The sequence below is a fragment of the Pezoporus flaviventris genome, unplaced genomic scaffold (genome assembly GCF_033815535.1).
Source record: "Pezoporus flaviventris isolate CSIRO_AGI_PZ_B2104156 unplaced genomic scaffold, CSIRO_AGI_Pfla_v1 ptg000005l, whole genome shotgun sequence".
Taxonomy (NCBI): domain Eukaryota; kingdom Metazoa; phylum Chordata; class Aves; order Psittaciformes; family Psittacidae; genus Pezoporus; species Pezoporus flaviventris.
Genome location: NW_026892553.1, coordinates 2,251,618 through 2,266,042, shown reverse-complemented (window position 1 = coordinate 2,266,042; position 14,425 = coordinate 2,251,618). Strand labels below are relative to the sequence as shown.

The following is a 14,425-nucleotide window of genomic DNA, read 5'->3' as shown; positions in this document are numbered from 1 at the left end:
AGCCCCCAACCCCACATAATCCCTCAGCCCCAGAAATATTACTTAAGTCTACATACAGGGCTCTCTAAAGCCAGTCTCCTGCTGCAAGGATTATGCAGCAGCCTCTCACACTGTCCGAGCTGTCCATTATGTTTTCCTCCACTCCTCTCCTATTTTGCTGTCATTTGCTCTCATGGGTTGTTACCATCGAGCAGTGGCTCTCTGCTGTTAATTACAAGCAGGTAATATTCAGCATCTGGATAGGAATTAAAATTCAGATAGCTTTAAAAATCCCACCAGCCAGTTTTTTTCCAATGCAATGAGCAACTGCAGCCCCTGCTGAAGACCAGGGGACACAGAATCAGGCCAAAACTCACTCGCCACCACAAAGCCAGATGAGTCTGGCATTACCCTCATTTCACTGAGATGGCAAGGCTGAGGCTCGCAACTGGGAAAGGCTAAAGTAAGGCACCTAAATACGTATCGAAGCACATTAAATAAGTGGCCTGATTTCCACGAGACACTGAAACGAGCAGGAGGTGCGAGGGCTCACGTTGGTGCATGCCAACTCAGGCAACCATACTGGAAATCTTCTTGCAAGTGCATACAGGTTGGCCCGGCTGCTCATGCCCTCCTGTTGCTTCCCAAACGCCTCCTGTGAAATCACAAAGCTGGTGCTCACAGATGCTAGAAAGATGCAACTGTCAACGTGACACAGAGCAAGTTAGGAGGGACACGTCCTGCTGTCTAAGCTCGTTTCCTGCTTCCTCATCAAGGATGTTAAGACCAGGGACACTTACGACTCATCTAAGCACAGCTCTGTTTCTAGCTGCTTTAGAGTCCATGGGAACATCTCCTTGTCCAAGACCCAAAGGTAATGATTATTTTCTTATGTGTGCTCTCTCTCCAGATCTCTATACCAGCGGGTACAAGCAAGTCAGACTGAGCAGAGATGGATGCTAAGCTTTAAGCAAGGGTGCTTGGAGGCTCCACTGGACAAGGCACAGGAAGACCCTGCTTCTGCTGGATCCTCAGGAGCGGGAGCAGCACAACAGTGGGCAGTGCCGAGTCCCTTCCTTCACCATGGAAGTGGAGCAGCAGGACCAAACCACTTGGTGCAGACTGAATACTATGTACCTTTGAAACCACAGGGGGAATATGGGCAAGCAGATTGTAATTACCTGGCTTGGCACAGGCCCAGAATGCCAGCACTAGCTCCTTTCCAAAACCAGCTCCTTACAAAAGTGATGCAGAACCATGGGCCTGAGAGCGGCAGCTAGGATCTCGCTGTCGTGCCCTTGACAAGACACCACCTTGGTGTCTCTGGTGATGTGCCCTAGTGCTGCTCCTGCACTTTCCCAGGGGATGAGCCCCACGCCAAGAGCTGCCTCTGCTGCCACCACAGATCCAAGTGTCCTCAAAACTCCCCCAGAAGAGCAGCAGCCTAACACCATCCTGTCACCAGCAAGAAATTCTGCCACTGTCCCTCTGGGTCTGTCCCCCAAGACACATCTCTGAGAAAGGTTTGATCATCAAGACCATTATGCTTCCCACAGGTGATGTCCGGAGGAAGTGCACACGGGTGAGCCAGGCAGCTCCAAGCAGGTGAAGGCTGTAGGAGCCGCAGTGCTGGGACTCATGAGAAAGCTGGAGAGCACCCACAGAACCGCACTGGGGACTCCAGAGAAAGATGTAATCGTAGCTCTCATTCTGGAGACAGCACTGTGCTGAGGCTCCACACAACTGATGCTGGGGGAAGCAACCCATTTACTTTTGGACCATGGACAGTGCCCTGGAACTGAGGACAGTCTGACCCTATGGGAATGCCAAGGAGAGGACTCCTATCCCAGCACCCCTGGCCCACCTCCCTGGGAAAAACGGGTGGAAGGGCTGGAACACAGCTGCTGCAATCGGGGAAGGGGCTCTGGCACCTTGGTTCATCTCAGGTCACTGCTTGTCACTCGCAGAGCCTTGGGCAGCCCCAGCCGTTTTGCAGCAACCTTCCGCAGCAACCCTCTGCAGCAGCAGCAGAAGGCCAGAGGCAGCGATGAGGGGCCCCAAAGCTGCCCTAGCTTGGCCTGTGCGTGCACGAGTGTGTGTCTGTACACATAAAGGGGTGCAGGCGAGGCTGGTGTTGGAAGCCTGCCTGTATGTGGATGGATGTGAAGGGATGAGTGCATGAACACCCAGACCAAGTCCTGCTCTGCCCTCTTTCTCCCACCGCCCCATCCCGGCTGCCCTGAGGGCTCTGGGCCCATCTCACCACCACTGACAAGCTGTGCCTTGGAGGGCACAGGGAGACCTCCAGCCTGTGGGAAGCACGGCTCCATCAGGCATGTGGGCAGGAGGGCTGCGGCATCCCTCTGCAGCCAAACCCCCGGGGCTCAGTGTGACTGCAGGACAGCATGCTGCCCACCTGTCAGCACAGCACGGGGGGAGCCTGGGATGCCCCATCCTACCTTGCAGTCTGTCAGGCAGGATCTGACCGAGTACTCTTCCGATTGCAAGTACTTCTCCAGCAAGAGGTCGAACTCCTCGTATTTTTCCTGAGCGTGTTGGTCCAGCCGCTGGTACGCCTGGACGCAGCTGCTACAGGCCTCCCCGCCCAGCGCCCCGGCCGCCGCCACCACCAAGTCCACCATCAGGTTGTCCACGCTGCAGTCCAGGCCGTCCGGGCCGGCCATCTCCCGCAGCAGGTCCCAGATCGTGTAAGTATCACAAAAGGAGAGGTTGAAGTTCCTAAAGTAAGCCTGCAGGAAGGTCCTCTTGGAGGAGGGAGAGGCAAAGTAGGGGGCGGCGGCGGGGGGCGAGCGGAGGGGCGCGCCGGCCGGGGAGCCCCGCGGCCGCTGCAGGGCATGCAGCCGGGCGCAGGCCGAGTCCAGGTCGCCGCGGGCGGCGGGGCAGGGGCCGGGGGCCCGGCTGAGGTTACCGAGCAGGGCCTCGCAGCTGCCGCCCGCCGGGTCGGCCGCCAGCAGGGCCCGCGGCCCGCGGCTCCTCGCCCTCCCGGCGCCGCTCCGCTCCCGCGCCCGGAGCTTGGCCCCGGCGCAGAGCCACAGATGGTCGGAGAGGAGGACGGTGAAGAAGAGGAGCGAGGCCAGCGAGAGGCGCCATTTCTGCGCCCGCTCGGGGTCGGCCACCGGCTTGTCGCTGCGGCGCGGCGCGCAGCACACCGCCCCGCCGGCGGCGCCCCCGCGGGGGTACATCCAGGCGCCGCGGATCATGCTGCGGGAGCGGCGCGGGGGGGCGGCGGCGGCGGCGGCGGGGCGCGCCGCGCTGTTGCCGCTGTCACCTGCGGCCGCCGCGCCGCGCCGCCGCCGCCGCTGCCGCCATGCCCGCGCCCCCGCCTACAGGCCGCCGCCGGCCGCCGAGCCGCCTCGGCCCCGCCGCTGCCGCCGCCGCTCCCCGCCCCGGCCGCCGCTCGCCGCCAGCCGCTCGGGGGCATGCCCCGGCCCCGCTCACTCGGCTTTCCGCTTCCCCGTCGGCTGCGCCAGCTCGCGGGCCCCGCCGCGCCCGCCGCCGCCGGGCCCCATGCCCTCAGTCTGTCGCCATCTTCGGCCGCGCCGCCAACACCTTGAGGAGCCGCGCCGCCCTGCGCCTGCGCGCCTGGCCGGCTCCCCCCGCCCCGCCGACCACTCGCGGCCCGGCCCGGCCCGGCGCGGGCACCGGCGGCGGCAGGTGCCGTGGTGCTGAAGGACAGCTCCGCACGCACGGGCCGCCGCTACCGGGGCCGCGCTGCCCCGGGGAGGGGAGCGGCCGGGCTGCCGGTGCCCCGCGGGCCTCGCCCCGCTCCTCACCCGGAGCCTCGGCCCCCCGCCGCCTTGTCCCGTCCGCCTCCCGCGCCGCCGGCACGGGCAGCGGGGGCCGCCTGGTCGGGGGCTGGTCCTGCGCAGAGCGGGGTCTCGGTGGGCTCTGCCAGCAGCGACCGGCGCGGAACCCGCGGCGCCTCGCAGCTCCCCCGTGGCGGACGCGCTGGGTGTCCCGGGGCACCTGCTGCCCGCTCACCCGCAGCCCCGGTCGTGCCCGTTTCTGGGTCGCCCGGAGGGAGTTCTGCCCAGGCACTGAAGCTGAGAGGAAGGCAGCTTCGAGGGAGCATCACTTCCTCGTGTCCAAACCCTGCTGGCACCCCATTAGGAGTTCATTGGGGTAGTTAAACTGTTAGCGTACTGGGGGTGAAAACTAAGCACAGCTCAGCAACATGAAGTCCAGCTGTAAGCAGAGCAGAGCTGGCTCCAAGGCTCCTTCTCCAACGCATGAAGCCATCCCCACCACAGGACACTCACCTGTTTGTGGGAGCTGGTGCAAATGTTCTTGTTCCTGGGGTTTTCATCAAGCTCTGTCCCGAAGCGAACCAGCTCCTTCACGCCACTCTGATGTGCTGACACCCTTCATCAGCAGAGGTGGTGGAGTGGGTCGTCACCCTCAGGCTGGCCCAGGCAGGAAAGTCACTGGTGGGTTTGTTCTTCTCACATTTGTCAGCCTGACCTGTGAGGAGAGCAAGCCCTGGGAAAGGGGAGCTCACGGTGCTCATGCAAGCACAGCAGGGCTGTCATCTCAACTGGCACTCAGAGCACTTCTCTAATGGGATCACAACATGTGGAAGTCCTCATGTCTGCGGCTGTCCTGATCCCAAAGGCCCAGGCCAGAAGGTGAGGATTATGCTTTGCTACAGCCACCACTTGGACCCCTGCTCCTGTTTAAAGCTGCCTTCCTTTGAACACGGGCCCAGCAGGACAGGGCATGGGCCACCAACCTCTCTCTGCAACAGCAAGGACACCTTGGGGGCTGCGGGTCTGAACTCCCATCCCCCTGCCATGCAGCACACCCAGAACAAAGAGCGTGTTAATCACAGAGACCGATGTACCTGAGCCACACATACTCCAACAGTCAGGGCTGCTCTGGCTGAGGCACTGAGGTGAGAAAATACCTGGTGTAGGGCCAGGAGAGGTTTTACAGCCGGAACGAACAAATGTCGAACATCAGTGGAAGTGATATAGGGAAAACTGCAACCCAGACTGGAGACGGAGCTTCTCTGAGCCGTGGCATGGACACCTGTGGCTCCTGGAGCACAGGGCAGAGCTCAGGGGACAGCTTCCCTTTGGCTCTTTCACCCTGTGCCTTCCTGCCCCTCCAGCGTGCCCACGGCCCAGCTGGGAGGAGATGCTGGAATAGCTGAGAGCTATTCCTGCAGGTCTGGGGTTCCTTTCCCTTGTGCACACAGGATCATGCCAAGGCTTGGTGCACTGGAGCCATTATTTCAGAAATAGATGCTAACTGTTCTCCCTCTCTATTTGCAATGAAACGGCCCCAGTGTCCCAGGCACAAATGTCTCACCACCTTGTGCACAGTGTGAGAGCAGCGTGTCCTGTAGCTCCGGCACCTGCGCCACACAGACAGAGCTCACCAGGGTGCAAAGCACAAGGCTCTGACCACAGCAAGTCCTTGCTGCAGGGAACGGAGCCCCAGCCCACCTGGCAGAGCTCCTGCTTTCCAGTGGGAAACTGAGGCACCAGCAGGAAAAGCGCACACAAGCCTGGGCACACCTGATAGATGCCAGCTTTTGTGCATGCTGGCAGGGACCTCAGCTCCCTGAGCTGTGCTGCCTAGCCAAGAGGCAGCACCCGTGGGACTCCAGCTCGGTCTGTCACTCTCCTGACAGGCTGTTCTGCCCAAGGGCTTTCACCTCCCCCGGGGGAGGTTCTGCTGTTTCAGCCCAAGGGGGAAGTGAAGTTTTCGCGCTGTGCAAATGCAAATTGTCTCAAGGACAGCGCTACAGGCAGGAGGCCAGCAGTATTGCATGCTGTCTCTATTGTTAGAGCTGAGAGATGACAACACAGCCCCTCAAACCTCACATACCCCATTATTTAGCTGCCACCAAACCCCACTGTCCTTCAACCCTAGCAGCTCCTTCCCTTCTAGTGTTCCACGTTCCCAGTGGTGGCTCCTGCTAAAGGCTAGGCTGACACCCAGGAAAGCCCAGCACTTTAGGTTTTACTTGCGTCAGCAGCATGGGTCTTCTCTTCCTTCTACCTTCAGTGGGGAGCTGCTCCTTAAGCCTCTTTCAAGCCTCTCGTTTCCTATATATCTCCCCCAGGTACCACTGTTCCCACTGTAGTTCAGCTTTTCCCCAGCCAAAGGACTCTGTTTTCTTCCTGCCCCTGCACTCCTGGTCCTTTCATGCATCTCAGGCAAGCAGGTGCTTACAGGCTGTATGGGAGCAGCAGGGCAGGCAGGAGGAGCTTCCTGGGAACCCACCCTTGCAGGCACACACTGTGGGGCTGAGCTCAGCCCCAGCTTCCCTGTGCACTCACACAGGCCTCCGATGTGAAGAGTCGTTCACCACAGAGCCTGTGCTCCGCTCGGCATCACCCGGCTGCGATGAGGCTGGATGAGCACTGCCCTGCTGGGTGAAGGGCTCCGTTGCCAGGGTGCAGTGGTATTTCCACCCAGGAGTTTCCCCTTGCTGGGAAAACATCAACCGCTCCTCCCACTCCCTGCTCTCATTGTAGAAACAGCAGCTTACACACAGCCCTTCATGACATAACGGGTTCATTTGCTCAGCCTGCCTCAGGTTTCTCTCCATTTGCTGCTGGCATTTAAGGGCAGTGTTTTAGTGGTGTTTTTCTTAGACCAGGCAGAGATGCGTGAGCTGGAGCAGGGTTCCTTGGGTGGCAGAGGCTGCTGCTCAGGAGGCCTCCTCAGGAAGCACCAGCACTTTTGGGGATTTGGAGGGCTGTCATCATTACCTGATGCTAATCAGCTAGCTCCCTTGTCAGGCAGACCCTCAGGTGGGGATACACCAGTAAGGACGTCACCACCAGCATAAGGCCAGTGTTTTCTTACTACATGCTGTAGCTGACAACACTTGGCTTGGTCTTTGCAAAGGGATCTCCACAATACACTTTTATGGGATCTTGGTGCTCGGCTGGGAAAGGCAAATTTTTAACTGTGACAGGAGGAGGCCCAGCGCCAGAAGAAGTGAGGAGGAGAGGGACCCCAAGCTCCAGATATAGGAGGCATTAGGGTATGCACATCCCCAGGCACAGGCAAAGCACCTTGAAGGGACCCCAGGGGCTGACACGATGGGGTGACCAGAGGGGTGGTTGCATCAGGCCTGTGTGTGCACCTGCTGACACAGGGCTTTTTGCAGGCACACAGCACTGCACTGCAGGGAAGCCTTTGCTCTCTGTGACTGAATTCAGCTGGAGAAGAGACAGAGCCTGCCTGGCTGCACTGAGTCACCAGAAGAAAAGTGTAAGTGTCGTGGTTTAAGGAGAATAAGCCAGGGCATGTGGCCTCATGTGCTCCAGCTCCTCCAAAAGCCCTTGTTTGGTGTGGCTCAAAGGGGAAGCCTGGACATGGGAGGTCAGCACCAGCCTCTGCCTCCTGGGGCAGAGGGAGGACCTGCAGCCACAGGAATCACAGGGGTGACAGTCCTGCCCGAGGGCTTGACCCAGGAGCAGTCCTGGCTATGGTATCCTGAAGTTGAGCCTCTGCACTCCAGGGCTCTTCCCTCACCTGCCCCCAGGGCTCAGTGTAGGGTAGCTGGGCTCAGGCTTGTGCTCACCTCCATAAATGTGTGTGTGAGCTCTCCTGCCCAGTGCTGCTCCGCAACCCTCTCCCTTTACTCCTTACCTGGGCAGGAGCCAGTGTCTGGCTCAGAGTCACTGAAAACCCACCCTGAAGCACAGATCCTGTGCTCTTACTGGAGGCTGGCAGCAGGAAATGCTTTACCCATCATAGGAGCATTACATACCGGAATGAGTCTTGCATTGTGATTGAACATCTCCCAGTCAGGCAGGAAGTGAGAGACCCCAGGGCTGAGGTGGGCACTGCTGGGGTTTTAGGGAATCTCCTAAGGGATGCTCCCAGTGTGGGAAGATTTGTTGCAACCAGAGTGCAGCTGAGGTTGCTTCATACAAGGAGAGGCCCTGAGAGCTTCCCAGCCATAGCAGCCTTTGCTCTGGCAGCAAGTAAATCAAGCACAACCAGATATAACAGCTAGAAGGCAGAGAAGAAAGTGGATATACCTCCTGGACCTTGCAATGAGACTGGGTAAGGCAGGGAAGCCATGTCCTGGTGCCCAGGGTTTGCCCTGCCCAACACTGCCCATGGGACCCACTTGTTCTTGCCTGATGCCAGGCTGAGACAGGACATCTGTCTCCAGGGAGAGGGGCTCAGGGAGCACCCCCCCCCCCGCCGGGGGACCCCACAGTCTCGCCTCGCTGGCGCTGCCCATGCTGCTTTCATTCACAAATCCTCATCCCCGGGCTGGCTCCGTGCCCTCCCGACCTCGGTGGCCCTCCTGTGGCGCCGCTTGGCTGGGTTTCTAGACATACCCGGAATGATGTCAACAGCGTCCAGCCCTGCTTCTATATGGCCCTCCTGGGAAAACCTTCAGACCACATAGCTGAGTCGCTGGCAAGACCTGCCAGGCTCCCGGCTCCTTGGGCAAGGGCTCCCTCCTATTGCTTCAGCTCCCAAACAATGGGTGGTGGCAGGGGCTCTCAGCAGCCTCCGGGGCACCAGCTGCTCTTCCCATTAGGTCCCACAGCTGATGCCACCACGTTACCTCTGAGCACAACCCTGCGCATGGCCCATGAAGCTGCCTCGCATCCCTTCCTGGGAATGGTCATGTTTGCATCCCACTTCTCTTGGGAAGAGGGGACATGAGTGCTGGGTGCAGCTGCAGCAGCAATGGCAGCCAATCATGATAATCAGTGGGACCGGGCTCCCAGCACTGCCAGTGCACCTGGGGAAGGGGCTGTAGTGGTGGCAGCTTAACAAGAGCCTATGCTAGTGGTGAGAGGGATTCACCAGCTGCCCGAGACCTCATACACTCATGCAGTGCCAGTGCAGTGCAGTACCATGCTGGAAAGGAGCTTCCCCTTTCCCTGTTACCCGGCCCCCATTCCCTGCCCTCTTGCTGGGTGCTTCTTGTGTGCTGTTGATGAAAAGGGATTTTAGTTTCCATCATGCATTTGCAGGAGGAAAGCCACTCACATCCCACCCAGTGCCTCTCCCTTCTGCCTGCCCCATGGATTTGCTGGGAGCATTTTGGCCCAGCAGCCTGGAGCCTTTGGCACCCTATTCTCCCCAGCCTGCCCCAGCACCCACTCTGCAAACCAATCATAGGGTTGGAAAGAGCCTTAAGTTCCTCCAGTTCCAACCCCCCTGCCATGGTCAGGGACACCTCAGGCTAAACCATGTCACCCGAGGCTCATAGGGTGAAACAGCCAGCTTGGCCCCAGACTGGTGCATCCAGGAGGAAGGAGTGGGGATGGACAGAAAGCATGGAACTCATTGCCCTCCTGGTGCTACTGCCCTTGGAATAGGTGCCTCTTGTGGGTCCTCCCTGTGTGAACCCCAATCTACATCCATCCCACAGCTGATCCTGCTGCCCTGCACCCAAGTACAGGCCATAAATCTCCCTTCTTAGAGTAGAGCAGGATGTAGCACCCTCTGCTCTCCATGTAGACTTGTACTCTACGCTTTTACCACTCCTGTCCTGATCTTTCTTACTATCTTGTGGAACAGACCTGAAGTAAAATCGTTCATCAGTGTTCCTGTGCTTACCTGGTGTGAGAGGTCTCTATTTCAGGCTCCATCACCCCATGCTCTCTCCCCCAGCCCTCTGCCCCTTGTCCCCACATCACCGCAGTCAGGCTGTGAGTCCAAGGGGTCAGAAGAGTGGTGACAAAGGTGTCACAGCACAGCACGCCGATGGGACAGCCACTGTGGCTCCCCTGGCCCAGGCTGGCTGCAGCCCCATGCTGGTCCCAGCTGTGAGCACTCAGAGCAAGGGAGGGGAGCAGGGAGAGGGTTTTACAGCCCACAAAAGCAGATGTTGGTAACTGAGCCTTTGAGCTGCGTGCCAAGCCATGGCATGGAGGCTCTGCCCGGGCTTCAGAACCACTGCCAGGTCACTGGCTTTGAAGACAGTGGGGGTGGGAGGCCATGCATGCATATCGGATTGGGCACAGAGCCCAGAGCCAGGCTGAGAGACCTGGGTCTCTGCACCGACCGCCGCTGGGGCCCGGAAGCTCATTCAGCTGGAGCCAAGGAGCCCTGGAGCAAGGGTCCTTGCATCGTGCTCCTCAGCCATGGCTGGGCTAGGACAGGTTAATTCCTTGGTGCAGGAGGGAAGGTAGTACCTACAGATACTGCTGGCCACCCATTTCTCTTCTGTTTTCTGTGATGGTTAAAGATGAGCTTCTTAACAATGGCAGCTCCCAGGGCTGCCTAGAAAGGAGAGAGGATCTGAACAACCTGGCTTCATCAGAGCATCCTCCTCATTGGCCTGGGTGCTTACCAGCACTCACATCCCCTGACCAGCTGGTTTGCTAACCACATGAGCCATCCTGTGCTCCCAAACCCTCCAGCTTCCCTTTCCTCACCTCTCTGGCCACACTTAGAGCTCAGGTTTATTCAATCAGAGCTTGGCACTGGTGGGAGAGCTGGTTGTGCTGCTGCTCTCAGTCCATGCCAGCAGCAGTTGCTCTGTCTCAGTGGGGTGAGCTGAGCACAGGGTAACCGATATCACCAGGTACTTGTTAGTACAACTCACCAGACCCTGCATTTGTCTGCAGGAAGCTCTCAGCTAAGCATCTCTCTGCTCACTTGGGGCACCTCCTCTTTGCTGCAGGCAGCTCAGGCACCAGCACTGTGTCTGGGCCCTGTTTTGGGGTCACTGAGGCGGGCAGCCCAGCAGAGAGGTGTCTGCATTATCTAAAGCGGCCGCTGATGAGTGCTTCTGGGTTAGGCGGGGGGGATCCCCACGCACCCTTCGGTCAGGGTGCGCAGGGGGCAAGGGGAAGGGGGCAGGCACCGTGAGCCATCCCTGTGGCTCTGCTGCCCCCCCGCGGGCTCCCCAGCGCCTCTCCCCGCACAGCGGGGGGTCACGTTCCCCCTCAGCCCCGCGCTTCGCACACGCGTGTGCATCGCATCCCTGGGGCACGCAGACCTGGGCAGCTCCCGCAGGCACAGCGCGGCTGGGCCGTGCACGCTGCTCACACACGTCTGGGGGCTCCCTCTCTGCCCGGACCCGCATCAGTGCGCACATCCGAACGTGGCCGCTCCTTTTCCCTTCACCTCAAACGCTGCCGTCCTCATCCCACACCTTTGCCTCTGGGGGTGGCAGGTCCCCTGTGCCCCAGCCCAAGGTCCAGAGCCTTCGCCTCACTCCACAGCATCTTAGTTTTTGGCTCCAACTTAATAAAGATAAAGGATGCTGGGGAAATGGTCCCAGGAGGAAAACTGGAAGCATGGCTTTCCTGCAGCACAGGAAACTCCCGTCAGGAGTTGGGCTGAGGGATGGGGGAGGCTGTGGTGAAAACAAACTCTGTGCAGGGAGGGAAAGGTAGGGTGAGGGGAGAATGGAGCCCAGGGTGCTGCACAGGAGGGGAGGAAGAAGGCACACTTCACATTTGGAGAACCTCTGGTCTGGCCCAGCTCTGCACCCATGGTGGGGAGGGGTGCAGCATATGGGGAGAGCAGTGGCAGCACTGGTGCCACAAGCACCCAGGCAGCTGCAGGCAGTGCAGTGAAGAGCCTGGCACTCAAGCCCATCCCCATGACTCTGTGCCCCTATGATGGTGGTGATCCTAACATAGGTGGTGCCCTCACCCCCTGCCCAGGGCAGGCAGCTCATCCATCCAGGGCAAGCACAGGGCCAGATCCAGTGCTCATCCAGGCAGGAGCAAAGGGATGCAGGGCTTGGAGGCACAGCTGCACTGTGGCTCCAGAGGTCCTGGAAGCAAAACCAGCAATGGAGACAAGCCACAATAGGCATCCACAGCCCCACCACAGAGACAAGTTACCTGTGCTATAGGGCTGAGGTCTATCGAGAAGCAAGGCTGGAGATGAGATGCCCACCCCAAGAACAGGAAGGGGATGAGGGCTCCAGGCTGGGCTTAAATAGAGCTGCAGGCAGGTGTGGGGAGCCCCAGGTGAGGCTGCTCAGGGCCTGACAGTGCCCCAGGGCTCTGACAAGGGCTTAACTTAAGTCTGTGTCTCCCTGCAGCATCCCCAGCCCTGCAGTGAGGACCTAAAGCCCATCTGAGTCACCAGAGTGACAACGGTGACACCCAAGCTGCATCCATCCACCCGCTCAGAAACAAGTAGAGGCTGAAAGGGGTGGGAGGCCAAAACTGGGTAGATGGCTGGAGGACAAGTGGAGGCCGGATAAAAGTTGAGGCTGAAAAGTGGCAAGGGGCTGACAAAATTGTGGAGCTAAATTTAATCTGAGATCGAAAGCGTCTGATGAGGGTGGAAGCCAGTGAAGAATCGAAAGCTTAAAAGGAGCAGGAGTCTAAAGAAAAAGTGGAGACTGTTTAAAAGAGTGCATCTAATGCAAAGTGAGGCCAAAAAGGTGCAGAGGTGCGGGAGGTGGAGAAAGGGGCAGAGAGTGGGATGCTGAATACAGCCGAGCCCCAAAATACTCGGGACATCGAGAGGAAGGCTGAAAAGCGGGAGGTGGGTGGTGGTGGGGCAGGGCTCGCTGCCTGCCCTGCCTGTTCCTGCCTGCCCGGCACCGTGTCATGGAGCCGGGCGTGCACTAGAGGACAGCCGAGCTCCACACAAGGAGACCCGGCCCTGCCTGCAAGCACCCTGCCCTGCCTGGAGCACTATGAACACCCTGCCCGTGAGCATCCCTCAGCATCCCAGCCAGCCTCAAGCACTCTTGCAGCCTTAAGTAGCCCTGCAGCCCAGAAAACCCCTGCCAGCCCCCAGCCTCCCTGGCAGCTTTCCTACAACTTGGAGCATCCCCTCAGCCCCAAGCATCCCCTCAGGCTGGAAGCATCCCTAACAGCCCTGAACAGCCCCCAGCAGGCCCCAAGCAAGGGGGATCTGGACCTGGAGGCTGATGAGCTTGGGGCAGTTTGCTTAAACTGCTGCTGAGCAAGTCACGGCAAAGGTGAAACCGGGGGGCATTTGGTATTTCTGTTTGTGTTGGGATTTTGAGAGCCTTGTGCTTTATTTAAATCCAGACCCAGAAGTGCTACTTGGGGGAAACAGTTGTGAAGGTTCCCACTCATGGTTCTGCCCTGGAGCTGATGCGGTTGCATAGCAAATATGGGAAATGTTTCCTTTCTCCTCAGTTTCAGGTCAGACGGGGTGGGGAGCTGCAGCAGGCCCCGCTGCCAGGAGCTGCTGCTTGCATTAGAATTAAGGAAGAAGAAAAGGACATGGGAAATCCCAGCTGTGGTGCTGTGGTGGGCATGTAGCCCGCACTGGGGTCCCCCCCCGCCAGCCCCTGATGAGCTTGTCCCTGGCTCGGTCAGGGAGCTGGCTCTGCCGCCCAGATCCCATCTAGAGCCGGAAAGTGTTTCCTGATGTTTAACCTCCACTTCACCCCGTGCTCCACATGGACTGTGGACAGCCGTGTCCTCCCGCACCAGTGCAAGCCATGAGCACGTCCTCTTCCTGCACAGCCACGGAGGCTGGACCCACTGGACAAGCACCTCTTTCCATGGGCACTCAGGGCTGGGAATGCCTTCCTGTTCCCTCTCCACCTCGGTGCCTGTGGCCATCACACACCATGGCAGGATGAGTGTCCTCAGCCCTTGCTGCCAACTGACGTCCTCAGGGGGCTCGAGACTCCCATGGGATCTGGGCAGCGCATCCCTGCTGGCACCCATCATACCCAGTGCATCATAGCGGTCTCAGTGTAGGGACCACCACATGGTGGGCAGGGGAGAGGGACCAGGGTGCATGGAGGCTGCTCAGGTTGAGCAGAGCAGCTGTGTTTGCTTTCCATCTGCTGGAGGGAACAACAGGGGATTATGATTTTTGTTTTAATTTAATTTTACGTTTTTTAGGCTTTGTGAGTCCTTCAGCAGCCAGAAACCGCCATGTAAACATCCTGCCGCTTCGCCAGGAGGAGGGAGTCCTGCCTCCCACTCTGCAGCGCTGCCCCTCTTGGCACCCATCCACCCAGCAGCACAGGAGGGTGCTGACATCCACCCAGCTCAGTGTGGGCCCTGGGACCAGGCCGGTGGAGGGTGCACAGGTGACCCCATGGGTGCCCAGGAAAGCACAAGGCACCAGGGCTGCAGCCTGCTGCCAATGCCAGCACCCAGCCAAATATCCTGCAAGAAATGGTTCTCTTCCCCCCACAAATGCAGGCTTCAGGGACTGCCCAGGCTGGCTGGAGGGAGAGGAGATGGTGTTGGGGTGCTTTCAGGCAGTACCTCTCTGAGGGATGAGAGAGGGGGATGTCCCGGAGGCAGGTTGGGATGCTTTAGGGAAAGCTGCCAGCCTGTGTGGTGCCTGTGATGTCCTGAGGGAAGCAGAAGCACAGAAGGAGAGCACATGGGACACAGAGAGCAAGGCAGACCCAAAGAGAGAGACCAGAGCAGCACCTTGGGCTTGGAACTGCAGTGAAACCATGGGGTTTGCTCCAAGCATCCCCAAGGCTTTCCTTTCCTGTTCTCCGAGCAGGAGCACC

The 14,425-nt window shown here is 59.2% G+C and overlaps 1 protein-coding gene across 2 annotated transcripts in view; it reads right to left on the bottom strand.

Annotated features, from left to right (window-relative positions):
- The window catches only part of NALF2 (NALCN channel auxiliary factor 2), an 87,002-nt gene extending 83,774 nt beyond the window's left edge, over positions 1 to 3,228 (bottom strand). For both annotated transcript variants that reach the window (XM_061445632.1, XM_061445631.1), the window contains exon 1: positions 2,439 to 3,228. In XM_061445632.1, the coding sequence (XP_061301616.1) occupies positions 2,439 to 3,200 (762 nt within the window). In that variant the 5' untranslated portion in view covers positions 3,201 to 3,228. The remainder of the gene's footprint in view (positions 1 to 2,438) is intronic.
- Between the last annotated feature and the right edge of the window lie 11,197 nt (positions 3,229 to 14,425).